Source organism: Pomacea canaliculata, linkage group LG12 (assembly GCF_003073045.1).
Source record: "Pomacea canaliculata isolate SZHN2017 linkage group LG12, ASM307304v1, whole genome shotgun sequence".
In the NCBI taxonomy this organism is placed as follows: domain Eukaryota; kingdom Metazoa; phylum Mollusca; class Gastropoda; order Architaenioglossa; family Ampullariidae; genus Pomacea; species Pomacea canaliculata.
In genome coordinates, this window is record NC_037601.1 from 21013840 (window position 1) to 21036863 (window position 23024).

The 23024-nt window shown below is 42.5% G+C and overlaps 2 protein-coding genes across 5 annotated transcripts in view; both read right to left on the reverse strand.

The window, feature by feature from the left end:
* Positions 1 to 5357: 5357 nt before the first annotated feature.
* On the reverse strand, positions 5358 to 16259 carry LOC112577222 (regulator of microtubule dynamics protein 1-like). 3 transcript variants are annotated; one of them, XM_025260251.1, is made up of 8 exons: positions 16107 to 16259; positions 12251 to 12353; positions 11410 to 11723; positions 10827 to 10916; positions 10273 to 10328; positions 9953 to 10040; positions 9522 to 9552; positions 5358 to 8993 (listed from the first exon to the last, which is right to left on the reverse strand). In XM_025260251.1, the coding sequence occupies exons 1-8, from the start codon at positions 16224 to 16226 to the stop codon at positions 8800 to 8802; spliced, it is 996 nt and encodes a 331-aa protein (XP_025116036.1). In that variant the 5' UTR covers positions 16227 to 16259; the 3' UTR covers positions 5358 to 8799. The 3 variants fall into 3 exon arrangements, with proteins under 3 accessions (XP_025116036.1, XP_025116037.1, XP_025116038.1); XM_025260252.1 differs by lacking the exon at positions 16107 to 16259 and adding an exon at positions 15390 to 16004; XM_025260253.1 differs by lacking the exon at positions 16107 to 16259 and adding an exon at positions 12547 to 12759.
* Positions 16260 to 19732: 3473 nt separating this feature from the next.
* LOC112553421 (neuronal acetylcholine receptor subunit beta-2-like) overlaps positions 19733 to 23024 on the reverse strand; it is a 32000-nt gene continuing 28708 nt past the window's right edge. For both annotated transcript variants that reach the window (XM_025220623.1, XM_025220624.1), the window contains exon 7: positions 19733 to 21854. In XM_025220623.1, the coding sequence (XP_025076408.1) occupies positions 21286 to 21854 (569 nt within the window). In that variant the 3' untranslated portion in view covers positions 19733 to 21285. The remainder of the gene's footprint in view (positions 21855 to 23024) is intronic.

Sequence of the window (23024 nt, forward strand, 5' to 3'; positions counted from 1 at the left end):
TGTCTAATAATCCTCCGGTCTAGTCATGTGATCCCTTTTCTTTCCAAATAAAAATTTCGGATGAGGACACGTGGACGGATTGCAAAGCGATCAAGAGATTTAAGAATGTGCACCCAAGTGAGTTGAAAATGTTCAACGAAACATAAAATCTTTTGAAAAAATATTTGCTTAAGAAATAAAACTTTTCTGGGGGACTGAAAGTTGTGGGGGTACCTCATACTTGGCTGCAGCTGACTTCCTGGTTGTGTTGTTGTTGCCAGTGACGAGAGCTGTGGGAGAGGCTTATTTACAAACAATGGCTGGGAGGGCGGGGACAGCAGAATAATTGCACGCTTGCTTGCCTTGAATTCAATCTCATTCGTTCTGCTGCCTGCTTCGCATTTCGTGTTGGTGCAAGGAATCGCCTCTTGCTGCATGGTCTTTGCCCTTAGTCTTTTCCGAGAACAGAGTTTTCCTATCCACGCTTGTGTTTGTAGGCGCACTGTCGTGCTCTCATGGTATTTGTGTGCGTGAGCTGAAAGACAGAAACTAAAAAAAAAAAACCCACTGCATTGTCAATAATCATTGACCTCATTAGAACAATATTGTCTGGCTTGTTCTACACACACTTGGGCATTGAACAAGTCTTGTACAGGACGACCAGTCCACTCCTTCATATTTGTAAACCAGTTTTTCCTTTGGCCACCGCGGCATTGACCTTCCACCAAGATACCTTGAATAATAGTCTTCGACAAGGGGCATGCAGGGTCACGTGGCCAAACCAGAACGGTTTACGCCGCTAGACTGTTGCAAGTACAGGATCCTGGTGTCCTCTGAATGTGGGACCGTGATTCGTAAAAAGTCGTTGGCTTAGTTATTCTTGATTAAAGTAAGCTCTTGTTTTGGTTGAACTTTTGTATAGCAGGTAGATGGCTTTGACAAGACAAAATCGTTTATAAAGTCTATGAAGTGAGACAGAGGCTACGCTGATGTTAAAGATACTTCTCTAGCAGGATGCCACAGTTAAACCACAAACTAATATCCCTGGACTGCTGGCAGACGATTTTTTTCCAGTTAACTGCTAAAACGAGGCATTAGACGACATAGCTTCCGGTTTATTCACATTTTTATTACGTCGCCGAGACTAACAGCGGATCACTTCGCAAGAGGCCAAGAGTGAGTCTAGGCATACAGACATCAGTCCATCAACACACGTCCATGGTTAAACTGCTTAACTGAGCTTATACCTGGTGTGAAGCTAGACTGCTCGTCTGCAAACATTTCAACAGTTTATACCGGCATCCATTTTGAAGCCAGAACGAGGATAGCTGCGTACACACTTTTTGTATTCTTGTGGTCAGATGATTGTATACTGGTTCTAGTTTAGCAAACAACTGGTATTGGGTAACCCCGTGTCCCTAGGGTCATCACATGACTCATCTCACAGCCTGCGTCATGTTACTCGGTCAAACGAGCGCAGACAGATGGGAGAGACGACAGCGGAGAGAAAGACGCAAAAGGAAGTTGCATCGCTGACGTAAGGGACCGGACCCTTTATCCAAAGACTCTTCTTCACTTCCTTGTCCCACTTACAAACAAACAAACAAACAAACAAACAAACAAACAAACAAACAAACAAACAAACAAACAGGCACACACTGTTTCTCTCTCTCTTTCTCGCAGGTCGATGCCTCAAACAGGAACAGTCCAGGATCGAATACGAACCCCCCAAAGAGTTCACATGAGTCAAAATGTGGGTCATTTTTATTTGTAACTGCAGAAAAAAACCCGTGAGAATTACATTATTTACCGGATCTTCAGGTTGACAGCTTCTGTTTTCAAGTACAGCGATGCAGTCAAGCAAGTCGTCACTTCACGCGACACCCACCCTCTCTGTCCACACCTACCCGATCGTCATCACTCCAGATCATGAGGGAGAGACAAGAAAAGATAAATCACTTGTGTTGACCATATTAGTGTTTGTGTCTGGATTGTAAGGTCAACAGTGAAGTGCACCTTCCGCGATGTTTATGGCTGAGAAACCTCCGCCTTGATCACCGCTCTCTCTCTCTCCTCCGACCTTTTTCATCAAGAAATTATCTTATAAATTCCTTTACATTGCCCTTAACAACAGATCTCGTCTTCGCACTATTCTTTAGTTAACTCTAGGTTATCAAACCTCTACAAATTTAATCGAAGAACATTCACACACACACACACAAAGAGACAGGTGTTTATCCAAAAGACTCAGACGATGATGTCGTCGTCAGCGGCTCGCGGGTCCTTGACTGTAGATGACAGTCGATAGCTGTGCGATGATGACTCATAACGGTAATTCTGACATTACAGGTGGTTTGCAGTCACTGTGCATGCGCAAGAAGTATGAAAGAAAGATGAAACATTTATAATAAGACAACTGAAGTGTTTACGACAATTTCACTCAACCAAGTGATCGCTATAAATATGCGGATAGTAAACTAAATGTTTTGTAATTAAGAATTATTTCACACCGATAGGGTGGAAAGCCAGTGCGGGAATTAATGTGGAGCCTGAAGCCGTTTACAGACAGGTAAACTCAATAAACTTTTGCAGTTTGTTCAGAAGCACCTGCGCCCGCCATGGAGTCGCTCGCCTCTACTTTAATGTTGCTGGCGGGCACAACGACTTGTGGTACGCAGAACAAATGTTATTGAGTTAACCGAGCTGTAAACATCGATATAAACACCAGACTAGTCATCGAATTGTCATCTGTACTCTCCGGGAGAAGGTGTCAGACAAGTGCGGGCCTCTGTGGTGTGTATAACATCACTGAACACTTACAGGTAACACACGATAATCAACCGAGGAGCTGACGAGAATAAACCATAACATTTCTTATCTGTTTGACAGATTTTAACCGGAATTTAGCCTTGACACAAAAATAACAGCTGAAACAGGTATTTGTAGGTGTTTACAAGCAAAGCAGCTGCCTGAACACAGCTCTCGCCCCGTCTCCTCATCCACCCACCCCAAGGACAGTGAAGCAATAATGCTGTTTGTAAATATCGGGGTCCACCCGAGCTTAAGTTCTCTTAACTTCCAAAATGGAGTTCTTTGGACTTAAAAACCCAAACAGTAATAATCTATACTATTTTCTTCCTCTGACAAATCATTTCTGATACTTGAAAAAAAATATTAAAACGAATGTTAATACTAATATTACCCAGTAATAAGCGAAATAAACTTAAGAATCTAAGCAGTTACAGCAAAACTAGTTGAAAACATAGAAAATGGTTCTGACTAATTTTTATTTTTCATTCGTCTCTGTAATGTCTTTTTATGCACAGGGGACAGTCGGAGACCAAAGAATTCTATGACAAATTAATGGGAGAAGAATGAATGAAAATTAGAAAGAGGTTGATGCAAATAAAGGCCAACTAAACTCCAGCCTCTCTCTCTCACACACACAAAGGGTTGAGAATGCAAGAAGAATTATGAATAAAGATTTTAAAAACAGTGTGCGCGTGCGTGTGTTCGTGCAGGTGCGTGCGTGTGTGTATGATGAGCGCGAGGATAAACTTTCAAAACAACTCGTCGACTGAACGCTGAAAGCCTCTCTAATAGATGACCTGGGGTGGATGGATGAGATCATCCCTCATGTGATGATTCATGTTCAGACAGCTGGAAAGACAATAACTCCGATTCCCTTCTCTAACGAGTAAGGGGAGGAGATGAGCACCACCCTCACAACCCCTCCCCCTCTTGCTCTGTATCTCCCTATGCCCTTCCGTCGCTTTTCTCTCCACGAACTTATTTATTATCTATGATAAGCCTTCATTTCCCGTAAATTCATCTCGTGTATCGACCATCTCATTAACGGTTGTCGACTGTTACCCTGACCTTAACCCCAGTATTACACCTGCGTATGTAACATGGGGCTCGCTAGTGATAACCCTTGTGACCTTTTCAGCACTACAAAACATCACAGCGGCTTTCTGATAAACTCTCGCTAACACGTCTCAGTGATTTACCAAAACAGAGCTTTGGACATTTCCTACATGGAAAACAATCATTTCTATTGTCTTTGCACTGGCCATCAGCTAATGTTTTTTTTTTCTTTTTTTTTAGCACCAACATAGACTTACCACCACCCATATTTTCTTAGGTAGAAGCGCTGATTTTGATGAAAGGGCCATTCTACTTTGCCCCCAAACTGACTGACACAGGCGACTGGCAAAATTGTTTCTACATTGGGACAGGAAGAGGGAGGCGGCTGTCATGTCTAAAACTTGAAGAGTGGGAGGTTGGCATGGTGTCGCTCGACATTCCAGTAAAAGTCATGCACCTTAACTTGATAGTTCAGCCACGAGGCTAGGGTTTACTGTAGCAGCCATTGATAGTCTGAGGGTTAATAGCGAGGGGACAGCTGTACGCCCACCACCACCACCAACCATCATACCACCACCACCACTTTCACAGTTTCTGAGAAACGCGCCGAGAAGACGAGAAAGCTAGCAGGGGAGCGATAAGACATGAGTAATTGTTGACTCAGACACTCATGTCACCATGGCTAGAGTACACCTGTGATGGCTTATCACCGATAAAGTCTTTCTTGTCGCATACGTAACTGGTTTTTTTTTGTGTGTGAGTTTTTCAGGGTAAGGCTACTTTGTGAGGGAGGAGGAGAAAAAAAAAATCAGAAAATTGTGCCGGGGACCTTACTGCATGGTCAAAGGTTGAAATCCCTGGGTCAGGGAGACCTAGAAAGGGAAGCACTTCAAGGCCGCAGTCTTAATTCCGAAGATCACCTACAAGACCATACTAGTGCACCAGCAATACCTTCCACAGCATTATGGGTATTTCTCAGAACTTGGGGAAGTGGGTCACAACATCAGGAATGGAGTTACAGAATGACAGCATCAAGTTGACCTGGTACCGAGGATTTATTGCAGCCTGGGTTTCTTTTTTTACTGCTTTACACACACACACTTGAATACCAGGCTGTTTCTGGGAAAAAAATGAGTAGAAGGTTTTGTGGAAACAGGTGGACAATTCACGAGCATGATACTCTCAGACAAATGTTAGTCTCCATCCCCCTCCACACACACACAAACACACTGAAACACGCACATTCTCTCTCACCGCCATAATTATCCACAGTCTATGTAGTCTATAGACAGTGTCGATGCATGAACACAGGGATACACACGAATATACACCCATTCTCTCTCTCTCACACACACACACAAACACGCCCTCACTCACGAAACATGCACAGTCCCTCAATAACCCACAGTAAATAGACAAAACTATACAAGCGGACACAGACTCACAAACACATGTATGCACTCTTGCACACGCACTGCCGTGCAGTGTAAAATTCCTTCGACCAACGAACGAAACATTCTGAATGTCTAGTTTAATAATCATCAAGAAAATGGTCAGGTAAATGCATTGTAGAAGGGAAACTAAATGTACATTTACATATTCCCCATTAGACACTTTGAGAACATAGCGATGCTACTCTTCTTCACACCCTATAGTTACACGGAATACTGCAGTGATGAAGTACATAGCAGCAGCAATAATACAAATAATATAACCCTGCTGGCCAAAAATACAAAATCATTTACAATTAAAGAAAAGCATAAAAATAAATTTGTGAGCCAGATGCTAGGCTTTGTTTTGTCTGAGGAAGAATCTGGCTTACAAACACAGTTGCACGTGACTACCACCCGCCTACCCCTCCTACCACACCGACCCCTTCCACTCATTGAGATGACTCAGAATGGTCACCAACACAATGTTGTAGAGACTTTTTTTCACATGGGGCCCATACAAGCCTCAGCAACTGAGAAACCTCTCTGCTGTGGAGGCCAACATCATGTTTTGTCAAATGCCCTTTGACCTATCTGAGGACAATAGACATGCGTGGTCCTGATAATCGTTCACATGACTCCTACTCACTGCTATCACCAGCCTGGGGATGGATGCTTGTAAAATGATTTTCCTTGGGTTCGCCTCCCACCACCACCCATCTCCCACAGCACAGTCCCATTCACTGCTCCTGATGGTGATAATGGTGTACACCCAACACAATGGACGGAACAGTCAACTAAAGTTTACAAAATAAACAATAACAGCAACCTTGTAAACAAGCGAAGTACACACAAAGTTGAAGGCTAAAAACAGGAGCCAGCTCTTTATAACTCAAACACACGAACTCAAACACCACGGTGAGTATGAATCGTATGAATCTTTACAAACCCGGACAACTATAGACAAACGGTTGACAGAGTTTCTCAAAGTTTTTTTTTTAATATAAAAGCCTTTTCCTGTCAGGGCTTTGAGCTCCTGAAGTTAAGAAGGACGAGCATTTACAGGAAGCCATGTATGTACGCATGCACAGTCGTGTTCACACAATCATACACACACACATATATATATCACTGAGTATTGAAATCTTGTGCCCTCGTTATACATCAAATGAATCTTGCAGTGAACACAGCTCACCTACCACAAGATTCCGCAGAATTCTGTCCTCTCCATGAACATGAGCACCAACAACAGACACATCTGAGATGCTCAGGTTTTACATATTTAAATATTTCCTTACATCGACATTGTTCGATACGGGTGTGCTACATTGTATAGTTGTACCCCAGGCATTAAGCTGGAGAACAGACGACCTCATAAGTACAATTTGTTGACAAAAAGTCCTCACGACAAACAATAACATTTTTCTCATCTCGTGAGAATCCACTGACAAGCATACGATTGTCACGAGCGCTTGAATTATCAGAATTAAAACAACAGATTGAAAGATGATTGAAAGATTAAAAATGAAAACAAACTAAAACGATATTTTGTGAACAGATTTCGAATAAAACAACAAAATAATATCCACGGTAAGCCGAGTAGGGGGCCAAGAAAATATTGTGGAAAACTTTTATTTAGAAACTTGTAAAGTTTTTCCAAGATTTTATAGTATTTCAAATCAGGCTACCAAAGATGTCAACATTTTAAAAATCCTACAGCATTATACATTAAAACTGGAAATTATTCATCTGTTAAATTGAGGTCAAGTTCTTTTTTTACTGGAAAATCACAATAAATTTATTATTCTACATATTTATTTTTAGCTTACATTCTATAAATTCAACTTCCTCTTTCTCTACATTCTTTTATGTCCAATCTTCGTTCTTTTTCTTATTAAGGGACAAATCTCTAAAGACGACTCAAAGCCCTTAAGTGAACTGTATTGGCAGCAAGATCGATACACACCGACAGCGCTCTATCTCGGGAGGTGGAGATTGTGGAAAGGAGGGGAATCGTGGCTTGGGGGAAATGATATACGCTGAAAGGTAATTGACAGCAAAAATAATAACAGTAGTTGTGTTCATCTGGTTCCAGTATTTGAAACGAAAAACAAACAAACAAAAAAGTCGGGCGATGAAGTCACATCGTGTCACATGAGAAAAAGCCTGTTTCCACTCACCCACCACCTACCCCGTCCGTCCCCATACAGACCTCGCCACTGCATCACGTGACTAGAAGCTTTTGTCACACGCATTGTTTGACCATGCCCCTCGCTAGCAACCAAAGTTTGCCACGTGATTTTTATAGCTTTTTTTTTGTTTTTGAGATTTTTTTAAGGGAGGGGCTGTTGGGAAGGGGGTCCGGGGGCACGTGCAGCTGCTGGCGTTGGGGGGAAAAGGTCAGAAGGTGCCAGTCCTTGTTTGTCGTGGAGCTCACACCGACAACTGCGTTACCACCTTCCAGTTTTGTGGTACCACCACCTCGCTGCAGGCATGTCAGCACCTGCTAGAAGTAGTGCTTCACGGGTGTCATGAAAAGCTGTCCTGCTGCCCACCGTGATAATCTTCTCACGTGACCAATGCAGCTCGGTATTGCAAGCGGTGTGCACGGCGCAAAGTTTTCGAGAAACGTCTTCATATATACCTCACCACTCTGTATGTGTTTTAGAGAAACAGATTGTGACTCTTCAGGAATGCCCATTATTTAGAGGGGGTTTGGGGTAGAAGACAAGGAAGTTATGTAATTCCTTTCACCAAAAATGACAACACACCGGGTTATGGAGGATTAATAATGAACAAGGAGCTCAATGGACCCCTGGTAGGAGGAATGACCATTAGCGAGTCATCACCTATATCTTACTGTAGAAATAGACTGGTAGTATCGAGGGCAACGAGGGACGAGATGTATTCTAGGGTCACCACGGCGATACAAACTTAAATGGCGTCTGCAAAACCCGCTACCTCGATAAATAAAATTGTTTTTCTTTCCTTTCATTACTTGCTCAAGCCTTCATCTCATCTTGTCTGCTATCTTCTAAGTGTTCTAAAACAGCACGACTGGACATATAAATTATATTAAACATCGACATCGACACAAATATGATATGGTATTGGACCAGAGTAACTCCCACACAACCAGAGAAGCGGCTAACAATTGTACATCATTATAGGGAGTAAATAAATTAGTTAGGTCAGAAATAATAAATAAAGGAAATATAATACAGTTTGAAGCATGAAGACTGAAGACCTTGAAGAGTGCAGTTGTAATATGACGAGTTTCCACAGAGTATTGAAGATTTTTGTTGTTGTTGTACTTGATGTTCGTAATATCCTTTGTGGACAACAAACGAGACAGGAGGTTTGTTGCAAAAGAAAAGGTCGAGACGCTTACATTCATTAGATCACCAACCCTAAAGCCTCGGTTTTGATACTAATTAGTCCATGATACAGAAAAGTCACCGTACAATTAATTCATCCAATGTATGGAGCCGAGCGGGGCAAAAGATGGCCACGCCGTGTGTCATCATCTGTGGTGCTTCTCCGGCGCCATCTTCTTGAGCATCTCGTGGGCCTTGGCGTACGCCAGGCGCTCGTCGGGACTGCGTGGGGTCACGTGACTGGCGCGCTTGAAGAGGTCCAGCGCCTCCTGGTGCTGACCCAGATGCCAGTGAGCGCGGCCCGCCATCACCAGGTTCATGTTAAAGAATTCTGGGGCCACTGCAACCCAAGTGTACAGGGATATATGAGCAAAATATGAGCTTATAAACATGCTCTTTATAGTTCTGCAATATATTTAAATATACATGTGTGTTAATCTCTCTAATGCAAGATGGACTAATAAAACTTAAAGTACGTGAAGTAACCTGCATGCGTGGCCGTAAATGCTGTTATGAAACAAACATTTTCCTCCTTCATTAGCAATAATTTCTAATTTTTTTGTCAGTCTTATCCATAAACATGAGTTTAAGAGATATTAGCAAAGCATTATTTTGTTGAACATTAATATTTTTAATGGCAATAAATGTATAACCCAAATCTTAAAATGTATTCTCCCAAAGTCTTGTCAAAGGTGGAAGCTGTCCTAAGAAGTACAATAAAAGCAGCTTATTACTGGAGAAGGGAAAAGTTCGAAACCTCTCCCATCACCTTTCCTAAATCTTCATATTCACATTATTATCTGCATATTACTTGAAGCTGGTGTTCGTCAAATACACACATTAAAGTTATCTCAGTATGATGGTTTACCTTCTTCTGCCTTGTAAAAATACTCAAGAGCCTGAAAGAGAAGAAAAATGATGAGAATAACTGAACAAAGGCTATTACATTTGCATTAATAGTATAGCAGTAAAGATCACACGACAGACAGTTCCCATTCTGCAAAAGTCAAGAGTCTGTCTACTCACTCCCTTCCCTCTGCTCGACTTCCTCTAACACAAGCAAAATGAAGAAAAAGGATTTTTACGAACTTTGACGATTATCTATGTATGAAATTCCAAGACTTTTATGTTATAAAACAATTTCTCTACAACTGTCTTTTATGCAGTTTCCTTTTCACATACCTCCCTATAATTTACTTCCCCCTTCTTTGCTGTCCCATTATATAGGTGGGCATTAAATTTATTAAGCAGAGTGTGTTGACACCATTAAAAGGGCAGAAAACCACTCAGAAGTAATACCTGTTCGAAGGTAGTGGATGGAGGAGTGCGGAAGAGCACAGCCAGTAGTTTCTTCTGATACCAGGGTAGGTGTGCAAACGAGAAATGCCTGTACAGTAGTAAAAAAATAGAAAATATTAGCACAACATAGCATACCAGTCGCAGCAAAGCTTACAACTGAAACTCATAGTTCATCTCTACTTGAAGTACAATACACATATCTACAGAAGATACAGTCGTGCTCTTTGTGGCAGGAGTGGGGTGGGAACTGATTACAAAAGAATGAAAAAAGCAGAATGTTTATTAAGATGCAGCTACCACAAAGATCCACGTGGTCCTACCAGTATCCCAGAGAATGCAGAGATATAGCGTCAGCAGGGTCCAGGGAAACCGCAGTCTGAAATATATACAGACAATTATATTAATAAGCTTGACAGGTCATTAACGTTAGACTGTAACCAAAGGGAAGCAAATGCTGTATAAACGGAAGGTTCACATGGGGGAGTTATTTCCCTTTGATCAACGTGTGCTTTATTCCCTGTTCACAGTATGACCTCTCAGTTTATGTGTGTGAAAGTGTGGACGGACAAAGTGTGAAAAATGGACTCTTATTAAAAGGTTTTTTATGTCAGTGATCCAGATCACTAGAATACTGACAGCAGTAAATTGATGGGTAATTTATTTTCTTCCAGGACAGCCAATCCTCATTGCATTTTTGAAAGATGCTAACCATATACATCACCGGGCTACCTACCCCTCTTCCTACATACGCACAGGATGCGGTACCGGTGCTGCAAAAACACGACAATAATAACAACAATGTTCCACACAAAGGAAAAACACAAGAGGAAGATCATGAGGAAGAAGTACAAGTATAAACACGAGCAGTCCGCACCTCATAGTGCTCCTTGATGGTAAAGGCGTTGAGATAGTGAGTGCGCAGGCCCCGGTACTCGCTGGTGAAGTGCATCATGGTGGCATACCACTGCAAAAGAAATCGCACTGTGAGTTCAGATAAGAGAGCCTCTCCACTGCCATAGAGGTGTACATAGTTACTTCATGCACTTTATATTTTTACTGCCAGTGACTCAGCCAGCCAGCTGATGAGTACATTTATTTATTTTTTTGTATTTTATTTGTATTTACTTTCATTTCATAGGCTTCGCCAACACAAAATCAGGATTTACAGCTCAGTAGATTACAGATATGAGGTTTGATCTTAGAAGGGATCACCGATCGACCAGTTCCCCCTCCATCCAACGAGTGTTTGCTGTAGGTTGAGAAGAAAATCAATAACTATGCATTTTTGTTGAACATAAAATAGTTGTATTTATCTATTCATTTATATAATTTGTATTATGTTCATTTCGACCAAAGAGCACTGTGTTGACTTAGGGCTAGACAGAAAGGGGACATTCCCTCCATGTGGACATGTTTGCAGAAGAAGGAAGAAAACAAGCTGCAGCGTGTTGACCCACCGAGTGACATCTCGGGCTCTTGTTGTTGAGCTCCAGAGCTCGCTTGGCGAAGATGAAGCCCTCCTCCATCAGCTCTTTCCTCCGGTGGTCGTGTCCTCTCTCCCCCTGCACCTTGGCCCACACACAGTACACGCGCGCCAGTCGCCATAGCAGCTCGTCGTTGTCCACGTGACTGAACTTGGACAGTAGGTTGAACTCCTCCTCGTATTTGTGCTCCTGCAGGAGGGCATCTGACTCAGCGATCACCTCGTCGATGTTGACATCGCCTGTGGCGTAGGCGTCCTTGATGACTGATCCGTTGATAACACGTGTGTCTGATTACGAGAAAAGAAAAAAAAAAAAAACAACAACAACTAAACACACCATAATTTCTTGTGCAAAAATGTATTAACGAGAATTTCCACCCTTCAGATAATTCAATCATGTTCAGTCCATTTCAACCAATTCAGCCCAATCCAAACTCACATATTTAAAACAACTACAGATTTTTTTTATTAGTAGTGGGGGGTAGTGGATCTTGTCCACCTGGGCACATTTTTTAAACACCCTGGCGACATTAATTTTAGGGTAGAGATAAGAACCGGAATGTTCAATCTTTCTAAATGGGATCATGTTAAAGTCAGAAAAATTTCGCAACGATGGTAACAAGCTGTCAACGAATGTTGTCGCAGTCGTACAGTTAGGTGGGATGTGAAAAGGGATGAAGGACGGGCTGTCACATTGGAAGTGAAAGCCAATAAAACAGCTGCTGTGATATTCAGCGCGTGCACTCGTTCCCCTCATGCATTATTCAGCAAGAGGGGAAAAACCACGCATAGCGGAGTTAAAGGTGCAACCTCACCTGCACTTTCTTTCATGTCGTGCTGCATGACCACAGGTACGACGCAAAGAACACACGCCCACCTGCCCTTGCTTGCGCTCCGGAGTCTTGACCAGTCTTTCACCTGTCGATGAAAATAATTTGTTTTTTAGTTTCTTACATTTCAGCCTTTTCGTTTATTCAGTTAGCGTTCAAGCACGTGAAACTTCACTCTCATAGTAACATAATCTTGTGCTTGTGTGCTTTGCTCTGCCATTGCTCCAGATAACCACAACGACGGTGGTGGTGGTGGTCATACTGAGAAAAGATATCCTTGCCTTCTAGTAAGGATCGCAGATGCAATGTCTACCTCCACTATTCCTCCTCAACTCCTCGCAGTTTTACAAATACTCCTCCTCCTACTCAGCCTGTTGCACGTCACTACCACTTCCCACCCAGCTTACTACGATCGCTCAAATCCACCAAAAATGTCTGCCACAACGTCAGCACCTCTGCATGAAATTTCTCTAATCTCGCCAACATCACCAGCCTCAAAGCTCATGTTCCCGCTGACTCTGCATATGTGTTTAGACCCCTCTACTCCCCCACCCCACGAACTGTCTGCACGGCTGCACCCTCGCCCCTTGCTACTGGGCTTGCACGCACGCACGCGCACAGACGGCGGACCCGCCGTGAGTGCAGGTGCACCAACCTGTGGACTAAGAGGCTTGCCACCCGGGGGGCAGGATGCTAAACATGGAGCGTAGCCACAAGTCACTCTGGGGATAACGAACATAATCAGATTTTCTTCTTCCGCAGCCAGCTGCCCATCTCCTAACGGAAGAAATGACGCAAAGCAGCATGGGAGCTGACACTTAGAAGACAATATAATTTTGATTGTAATGAATTAAATTCATTGTTAGATGCCGATTCTCAAGTCTGAACAAAGGCCTTTCTCGATTTACAACCTTACAAACTACAAAAAAGGACTTCACATAGTATACCGTCTGTGATACAAATCATGTTTTTTTTCCCCTGGGTTTGGAAACACCTTACTGTAAAGGTCTGATGGTGGGTCCTAATATGCACTCAGATGGCATTCACCCACACACCTAATACAACACAATCACTCAGAAGGAATGAAAGAATATAATTAAACGCTACATATCTATATATACAATATTATACATCTAGGGTCATTTGAAATTCGTAAAACTTAGCTCTCTCGCTGTCCTGTCCTCACAATAATTCAATATTCACAATGGATAAATACTAATCAGGGATTATCGCCCTTACCCGTGCGTGAGCGAGGGGAGGAGAGGGTTGTTGCGTCATAATCTGACGTCATAATCTAACGTCATAATCTAACGTCATAATCTGACGCAATTTTGGATTTTTGACGTTTTGGAAAAGAAAAAGGAAGGGAGCAGACGAGAGAAAATAACGCGAAGAAGTGAGCAAGGTTCACCCACGAAAGAATATACCTGGACAATTGGCAGACGATTTTTTTCACTTAACTGCTAAACGAGGCATTGTGCATTGTTAATTTATCAGAAAGTGAGCTTCATTTTATGTTGAGTTTAGCTTTAAGGAAACAACTCAAAGCAAGCAGATGGGGGAGCAGTTCACGATTGATGACATCCCAGCAGTTTGTGATCTGTCAGTGACACCTGTAGTGACATCGCAGCCAGAGACGACAGGTAGACCCTGACTAGTTGCAGGGAGCGGATCTCATTAACACACTCGAAGCAACTGGCACTAGGCCAACCAGACCTTGGAAATAAGAGGCCAGGTGACAGTGCCTGGGGCAGATTATCACGGATGCAAATTCTCCCCATTATCCACACAGTAGGAGAAACGCCTCGTGAATAGACCGGCGAACATCTGGGAGACAATGTATGGCTAAGCATGTAATCAGGCAGATAGGTACACAGCAGCTATTAGATGTCTATCAATCTCTGCCCAAAACAGGTTGTGGATGTACATGAAGGCAAGGTGGAGTTGACCAACACAACGAACACGATGTTCAAATCGATCTTAACACTCGGACATAAAACAGTTTCAGAGGCTCGACGGCGAAGTGAAAGGTCATTCGTTGTGCTTGGCCCCAAGTGATAAATGTGCAGCCAAGTGTAACAGCTGCCGCGTTTGTACTTCAAGGGTTTCCGCCTTCAGACGAAGGAAAGTGGAAATGTCTGAGAACAAAGGCGACATAATCGTGAAACTTGATGTCTAGACGCTCTGTGAGAGAGAGTGAAGGGAGAGTACGTGGGTGTATTCATTTGTGTGCACGTGTGAAAGGATGGGTGCGGGTGTGGATCTGTGTGTGTCAAGATCACGCTCGGAAAATGAAGGCGGATTTGGGTTGTTGTTGTTTTTTTTTTTTTTTTTGTTGTTTTTTAGTGTTTACGTGAGACGGACGTAAATATGACGGAAAGAGATGAGTTTACGTGATGACATACGCGATGAGAAGCAGTGACCCAGAGTCCCGAGGCACTGCTATCCATTAAATTGTTTTGAGATGAAGAATTAAAACTATTTAAGCAATTTAATTGGTATTTATTGCAGATGGCAAATCATTTACTTTGTGGAACTAGATGGCATTGATTGCTATAGTATTACAGGTGTGTATCATAATCACTGCCCTACCATCTATCATATTGCAGTGATATATAGCCCTAGTTGCTGGCACGGCATAAAACACCAACAAACAAACCCTACCATCTGTTATATAATAACATTATAATTATTCAAATTAATTAATTGTAATCATTGTGAAATGATCCATACATACTATGACAAGACCAATCTTTCACTGCTGTACTTTCAGTACACAATATGTCAGTTTTTATTGAGAGATTAATTCATCCATTAGGAACTCCTTTTCATTGTGTCTTGTCCTAGTTACCTTTGTTCTCGCAATATTTTTAACATGCACAAGAACAACAAATTTGTCTAATAATTATGAATACTGAATCTATCCATATTTTCCTTTGCACACTTTTTAAAAAAAAAAATCATATTTTGCTATTTGATTTAAAAAAAAGAGTTGAACAGGTCTCAATAATGTTTTCACACAAACACGCACCCCAGCCTATACATGTACACAAAGAAAACAGTTACAACACACACACAATACATACACCTTCACACACACCTCCTTGTTTGTCAACAGACATACCTGCCTACATTAACCTTCTTCTGTCTGTCCAATACTCAGTATCTGTTCTTGTCTCAATGTTTTTGTCTGAGAGACTGAGCGTGTCTGCCCATCATCGTGTGCCGTGTCACACCTCAACACATGCGCTGACATCTCTAAATGCGCCGAGCTATTACAAAAAATAGTTCATACATGAAGTCGATGTCCTTCAACTACACTAGCAGACGACAGGAACAGTTTGCAGGCCATTTGCAACGGTCGGACCACCGCTAGCCAAACACAACACAGCCACATGCCCTCGCCTGACCCTGCTAAAATTAGCGGCTCCTCCAGTCAATACCTCCACCAGCAACACCACAACTCACGTCTGCTGCGCAACAGTGCGAGCACTGACATCGTTTAAATCTCCTCTCAAGACTGGAAATTCACAGCAACACACAAGTGTTTCCGTCTGTACGAGCTTTTTTACTCGAACACAACTGTTTTAGAAGATAAAATATACAACGGCTGATGTGAAAGATTCCGTTATAAACCCCTCATCGTCTAAACTGTCGTCGGTTTATCGAAAAATACAAAAATAGAGAAGACTGGGAACCGATCTCCCTGGCGCACCGGTTGATGGTCTGCTCACAGTTCCCACTATTTTATCAAAGGATTTTTTGATAGATGAAGGAGGCAATACCCTGTCGGAAAGGTCGAAGTGAAGTGTTCTGCAAGAATGAGTTGAAATTCACTTACTGTGTTGCTGAAAAGACAGGTGATCCGGGGAAGTGCGGCCCAGACGAAGTGTCGTCTGCTGTGGTGACGGCTAGCAGCGCGGCGGAAGGGAGCTGTCAGGCGAGCCAGGCACACACTCATGCCGACCGCAATCCCGTTTCAACAAACCGGTTTGTTTGTGGTGGATGTGAAAGGAGAGGTTTCCTGTTGCGACTGAGTCACATACCAACTCATTAGTTCCGTTTATAAATGTTTATTTTGTAAAAACCAGAAACACTTTACAACTAATACAAGGGACACACGAATAACATATAATTTACATAACTTACCTTAGACTTCACTGTTAATGGAAATTTTAAATACGCACAAACTGAATTTGTTGATAACTATTTGACGAGAGAAAAATTAAGAAAATTTGTTCATATAATTGGATGTCACGTGAATAATTATTAATGTATTCTATTATTATTGGTGAATCATTGAATAATAAATGCTTTCACTGATCTCGTGTATGTCTTCCGCATCTAAACTGTTGGCAGGTCCAGGGTTAACACTCTCGACACGTACAACCGAGGACATAAATAGGAACAAACAATCTACCCTTTCTTCTAGATATTATATTTGTCCTGCTGTACATTTACTTTTGTCATCTGGCCCCATCTTCTGTCCCTATGGTTCATGACAGTTGTAAATTGTAGTAGATAAAAAAGAATTACCCTTGTTCACAAAACGGTGAAGGTTGAGTAGTTTAAGAGGGTGGACGATGCTGGAACTGGAGCAGTGGCAGAGTAAATTGGGGTGTAGAGTTAACTCCTGGGCTAGTGTAGAGTGGACAGGGAACACCATCATCTGACTTGTCAGCTTCCTAATGTCGAGGCTGGCTTACTGAGTGATTTGTCCACCTTGTCACTGGAACCTTCCAGCCTGAGTCTGGCATTAAAGCTCGCGCAGTGTGTGTGGGTGTGTTAGGTGGGGGGTATGGATTAGACGAGGTGATGGAGGACGATGCCGAAAGCAATTTATATCAAATAATTGGTGAATGTCAGAAGTGCGTAGAGTGAAATTACGGGGTTTTTTTTTTTAAATACAAAATTATCTACCTACCGAACCACCCCTTCACGCATGGGTATCCACACATGATAGGTACTTAAACATTTATGTCCTCTGTTACTCGACAATTTAGTTTGTGTGTGTGGGACAGGATAAAATATAGAGGAGGTGCTGCTGACTAAAAGGTCATTGAGTTCAAACTAGTATTCTTATTCGGAAATGTACTCAGAGACCTTTTTCCGACTGATTTAAATGAAAATAACATCGGGAAGTCGTAACGAGCTTAAGTTAACCGGTTTTTTTTTTTTTTAGAGGACAGTGAGTTTCGCTTAGCAATACAAGTTTAGGAAGTTTCACCTAGCAGTGCACTGGAGTGTGTCAATCTTAACTTGCAATACATGAACTCACCGAGGTCAGTAAGTCATTTTCACCTAGCAATATTTGCACCGAAGCTTGTCAATCTTACCTACCAATACATCAAACTCACTGAGGTCAGTAAGTCATATCACCTTAGCAGTGTATATTCGGTATACGGGGTGTATTTATATCTATATATAATGCTCTCGTCGAGGATTTATGCTGCTTATATATATAAATGTATGTACTAAACGAGTTGGGAAAGTCAGGTTTACTAAAGATCGTAAATAATGTTCAAATAACAATATATATTTCGGAGCAGTTAGTCTATTTCGTTTTTCCATTTCGAGTTCCATAAGTCTGTTTGCATGAGTTCATTAAGTTACTTTCTCCTACATGTGTGTTAAGTCAGTTATTATTGTTGTCAGCAGCATTTCTTACTCGAGTTCAACAGCTAATTCACGTCGCAATGCCTAGTCCTGATGAGGAAATCATGTTCTCTTTGAAATTCAGTCTCAAGAAGATTTGAAGGAGCAGCCCATTCATCTCCTGACGCATGAAAGGTGGGCCTTTACCTTATCCCCAGCTTCCTGTACCCTGTACCCTCCTTCACTCAACGGCTCTCGCCACAGGCTCCCGTGATGACGTCAGCAGAGCGCCGCTGCGGCAGCCAATCATCGGGACTCTGTGCGACGTGTCACGCGGCATGGCGTCTTCTCCTCTCTTCCTCCAATCCCTCACCCCACCCTGCATGTTTGCAAAAGGAAAACAGTGGCGAACCGTGTCTCTCTCTGAGCATGCAAGATGCTTTTAGCACACAAACAAACACAGAGGCTCGGACTAGCTACGTGTTCACCCTCGTTATTTACTGATTGAAATAAACTAAATTTACTTACTTCATGACTGCCCACGTAACCTTTGTGTAAACGTGACTCTCCTATAAATGTATCTACTTTTCCATCGCTGTTTATGGTATGACTTTTGTTGATATGGTGGTAAACTATTTGGCTTTGTCACGAAAAGGAAAGGGGCTCTAATGTTGGGTTTTACACTTCGGACACACGGTCAAACTGACCGACAAAAAGGAAATTGTTAGCCTCTGGCGATGCTGACCGCCCGAACAACGAAAGCAGGAGGTATAACCACCTCACATCACCTAGCATCAACAGGCCGAGGACCGCGTACGTCAGAGCAGCCATCACTGGGACGCGACAATAAATGAAAACTAAAAAATATCAGTAAAGACAGCTGTATACTTTCGACTGAGTTAAAATAAATAATAATTAAATCACTTCTGGGCTTCTAGTCTTCATTACGATTAAAGTTGTTAACTATCAACCTCAGCTGTTCACATTTTATTGTTTGTTAACCGCCTGTAGCTGTTGTTGCGGCGGCAACCACGTAATTCAAGGGACGTAACCTAAAGTGTTGTAGATACTTTTCTGCACAGGGTTACCTACCTTGTGTTGAGTTCGTTTGTTATCTCGAAGATTTGAAAGGCTCTCATCTCGACTTCTGGCCTTCCTCGAGCGACTGGAGTCCATTGGTGTCTGTTTCAGACAGTGTGTAGGTGAAGCAAATATAACAATCTTGGTGAATACAGGAAATAAAACAGTGAGTGAGCTGAGTTTTTTGGTTTGTTTCATTGCATTGTTGACATGGAAAATCAAAGAATGGACAACTCAAAATCAAAAATCAAAAATCAAAATCAAAACAGACTTTATTGTCTGCCCAGGAGGACAGAAATTTGTCTTTGCTCACATACCCATACAGACATTTAACACACAGTTAGGAGTAAAAGTGAGGAGTAAAATAGTGTTGATTGCACAGTCCATCAAGGCAGTGTATGTTTATCCTTTTTGTTCATCACGGGCAGAAGCTGGGACATGGTGTTGTTATGTTCTTTCCATGTGACAAAACAAAGTTTTAATACCAAGTTTGTGTGTTCCACTCTGAATGCTATTATCACACCTGGTAAGTTTCAGAGACATAAATGCCTGAATTTGATAAGTATCTTGGTGAAAAATGAATTTTTTTTTTGTACTAAGTATTTATTTTCTTATTTTTTTAAAGTATTCAATTCTTCTTTAGGAGATGTTTTGTCTCAATTCGTGCATTTTTTTAAAGTATTCAATTTATGTGTGTGTATATATGTCCGTGTGTGTATAGTTCGTTGTCTCCTCTCACACACATATATATACATACTGAAACACGTGGATCATAATCATCAAATCCTGCTCTACTATTCCACTAAATCAGAATTCTTTTTATTACGTACTACATCGGTAAATTATTTACATATACAAAAAGATTCAGACTTGTGTTCTTGACATTCCTTCTAGAACATTCGCATGGAAATCTGCTGCGAGGGAAGGCGGGCGAAAAAGTAGCAGAAGGGAGACAAGCCGGGGTGAGATGATGGATGAAGAAATAAAAGAACTGGTGGAAAACATCTTCAGAGGACATGCAGGGCAAAAGCACATAATAATTAGAGTTTTCCACACCAGTGCCCATCGTAATCGGGAGCACAGAGCGCAATCTGTCTGAAGCAGGGATGCCATTAGCAACCTTGAGAATTTTCTGAACAAATCGAGGAAAAAAAATAATGATGACTCAATCATCCCAGATAAAAAAAAAATGTTAAATTAGTATTCAAGTAAAATAAAATATTGAAATTATTTTCTTCTGTTCGTGATAATGAATATGCAAAATGTTTCTGATTAAATAATTAATGGAAAAGCTGTAAGTGTAACAGAGAAGGGAGGTGAAGGCAGATGAAAGTAACGAAAGATGATGAAGATGATGGTTCACTTCACGAAGTTAGTGTCTCTAAGCAACAAGAAACAGTTTCAATGCTAAGAACAGGGATAGAGAAAGTACTAATGAGGCTGCTTGAATGGATGTTCATGTCGGTGAGGATCAAGCAGTCAGAGTATTTTTAAAATTTTCAACGCAGAACATGATGAACAAATGAAGTCCGCGATAGTACAAGGGGTAGGATGAGACTGGAGTCCTTGCGACTTCTTGTGAAGACTTCACAAACTGCTTGTGAGGCTGAGCTTTCTGTGCAGTTTGTTTGAACTCTCCCACTAACATTTCTTGGGAGTTCATTCACCCAGCACTTCCTTTTCTGGAATTCTCCGCAAACTTGTTTTTAAGGTCTCTGACAGTTGTGTAGGTCCAAGCTCCTCGAGACAAATAACTCACACGACCACAGTTAGGGAGGTCAAGGACAGTGAAAAAGTGATAAAATATTTTCATTTTACTTTCACCAGGTATGATTTTCTGCTTTCTTTAGCAGACCCCCACAACCATTCCTCGCAGTTTTAAACAAAACTGTTTTATGATCTGCTACTGCAAGCACCGCAAAAGATAATTATCTTAGCTGGCAGAATAAAGCACTGGTCTCCTGCAGTTAAAGCTGTAATTTTTTTTTTGCTAAAACGCATTATGGAGTGGTTAGAAGAACTAAAACATTCCCCTGCTGTCTGACAATGGAGGCCACAACAATGACTAACGGACCAGCACAGCAGACTATCGAAGAGGGTTCTTACATCCCTCCAAGGGACGCAAGCACATGCCATCAAAGACATGCGCACACACATACACAGGGAAGAAATGAATTTTATCCTCTCACAAATTCGATGACCACTGCGATGGCAGACCTTGATCACGAGTCATCCGACCGTTTAGTCGTTTCTGTACCGAATACTCCCATCAAAGAACATCATCTTTATAAATGCGTTTGTTTAGGCAGTCAACGAGAAAACCTTTTCAATCCAGAGGTCAGGGTTCAGTAGGAAAACAAGAGGAGGACTGTGACAGTAGAAGCTACGGTGATGAAGAGGAACACCCAGAACAGAAGGTTGTCGATGGCGCTGCCGACGTCCAGCCAGGTGACGTAAGCCCAGTCGTCGAAGACGAAGTCGTCCCGCGGAAGCACATCGTCAAACAATGGCGTTAACTCCGCGCGCATGTGTTGTTCCTTTTCACTTCCGGTAGCACCCAGCCGCCCACTTCCGGGGACTGCCACGCCAGCCTCGTTGCTGGGCTGACTGCATCCGCTTCGGTGGCTGTTGCCGCCCTCGGAGAAGAGTGTTCCGTCGCTGACGTTGCCGTCAGGGGGCGCGCGCTTGCGAAGGAGGATGAGGTCGCCGTTGTGGAAAGATTGGTCGTTGTCGATGTGCCGGCGACGTAGCTGCAGTCGTAGGCGATCGCGTATCTGACGGCGACGACAACACAGCAGGCACTTGAGGTAGGTGGGGACAGGCCGGTCCGCCTCCTGGTGGATCATGTTCATCACTACCCCTGACGACAACACCGACAGCGTGCTCAGCGACAGCAGCAGGGTCAGGTACACGGCTGCAAAGCCACAGATGTTAGTCGGTCAAGACAATCAAGACACACCTGTCTACATTGTCATTAACATTTAACGCAGCGGTTCTCAACCTGTGGGGCGCGACCCCCTGGGGGGTCGCGACGTGCCTACAAGGGGGTCGCGAAGGTGGTCCTTTTTTAAAAGTTTCTTATACCCGTATTAGTGAAATTAGTTTACATTGTGTAACCGAGTGGTGAGGGCGATCAAACTCCAAATCTCTTCTCCCTATTCAAGTCCACTGTCTCGGCATGCAGTGACTTCTCACTTCCAAAACTCAAAACACAATCCCTCTCAACAATTAAGCCTCCAATCTCCCTCCTCTCGCCTTTTGCCCTCTCTCTCCCCATCTCTCATCGCTAACTCCCTCTCCTCTCCAGTCACACCTCTCTCTTTTTTTTTTTTAAAAAAAAAACATCTAAAAGGCACGCATTCAGGAAACGTCCATCATTCACACCCTTTCCCCTCGCACGTGCTCACTGCTCAGTCCTAGTACTCTAGGTCCCTGACAGAAGCCATGACCAGACAGTGCGGGTGGGGGCTTAAGAACGACCGATGACTGCTGCTAATGGCATATTTATCGGACATATTTGAGAAGCTGAACGTTGTGAATACGTCTCTGCAAGGGAAGGACACCAAACATGTTACAAACAACTGACAAGATGAATGCTTTTCGTCCGAAAAATTTCGTTGTGGACGCAGAGAAAATATTTTGATGTTTCCGTGCTTGTGTAAGTGCAAGGCTGACAACTTGAATCTTGATCAGGTGAAGAATGTAATTATTGCCCATCTAAACGGACTGCAAGAAAGGTTTCAGCATTACTTCGCTGAAACTGATGTGACTAAATACGATTGGATTCGTAATCCATTTCTGGCTGATCCTAGCACAAGCGGGTTGTCCACGCAAGAAGAAGAGCAGCTCGTCGACCTTTCGAGTGAACAATCCCTGAAAATGGTCTTCCACACAACACCAGTGCCAACATTCTGGATTAGCATCAACGGTGCTTTCTGAGAAAGCAATGAAAGTTCTTCTAACATTTTCAACTTTGTATATGTGTGAGCAAGGATTTTCAGCATTGGCAGCACTGAAATCTCAATACAGAAATCGTGTGGACGTGAGGCTGAGCTGCAAATAGCAGTCGGTACGAACACCGCAC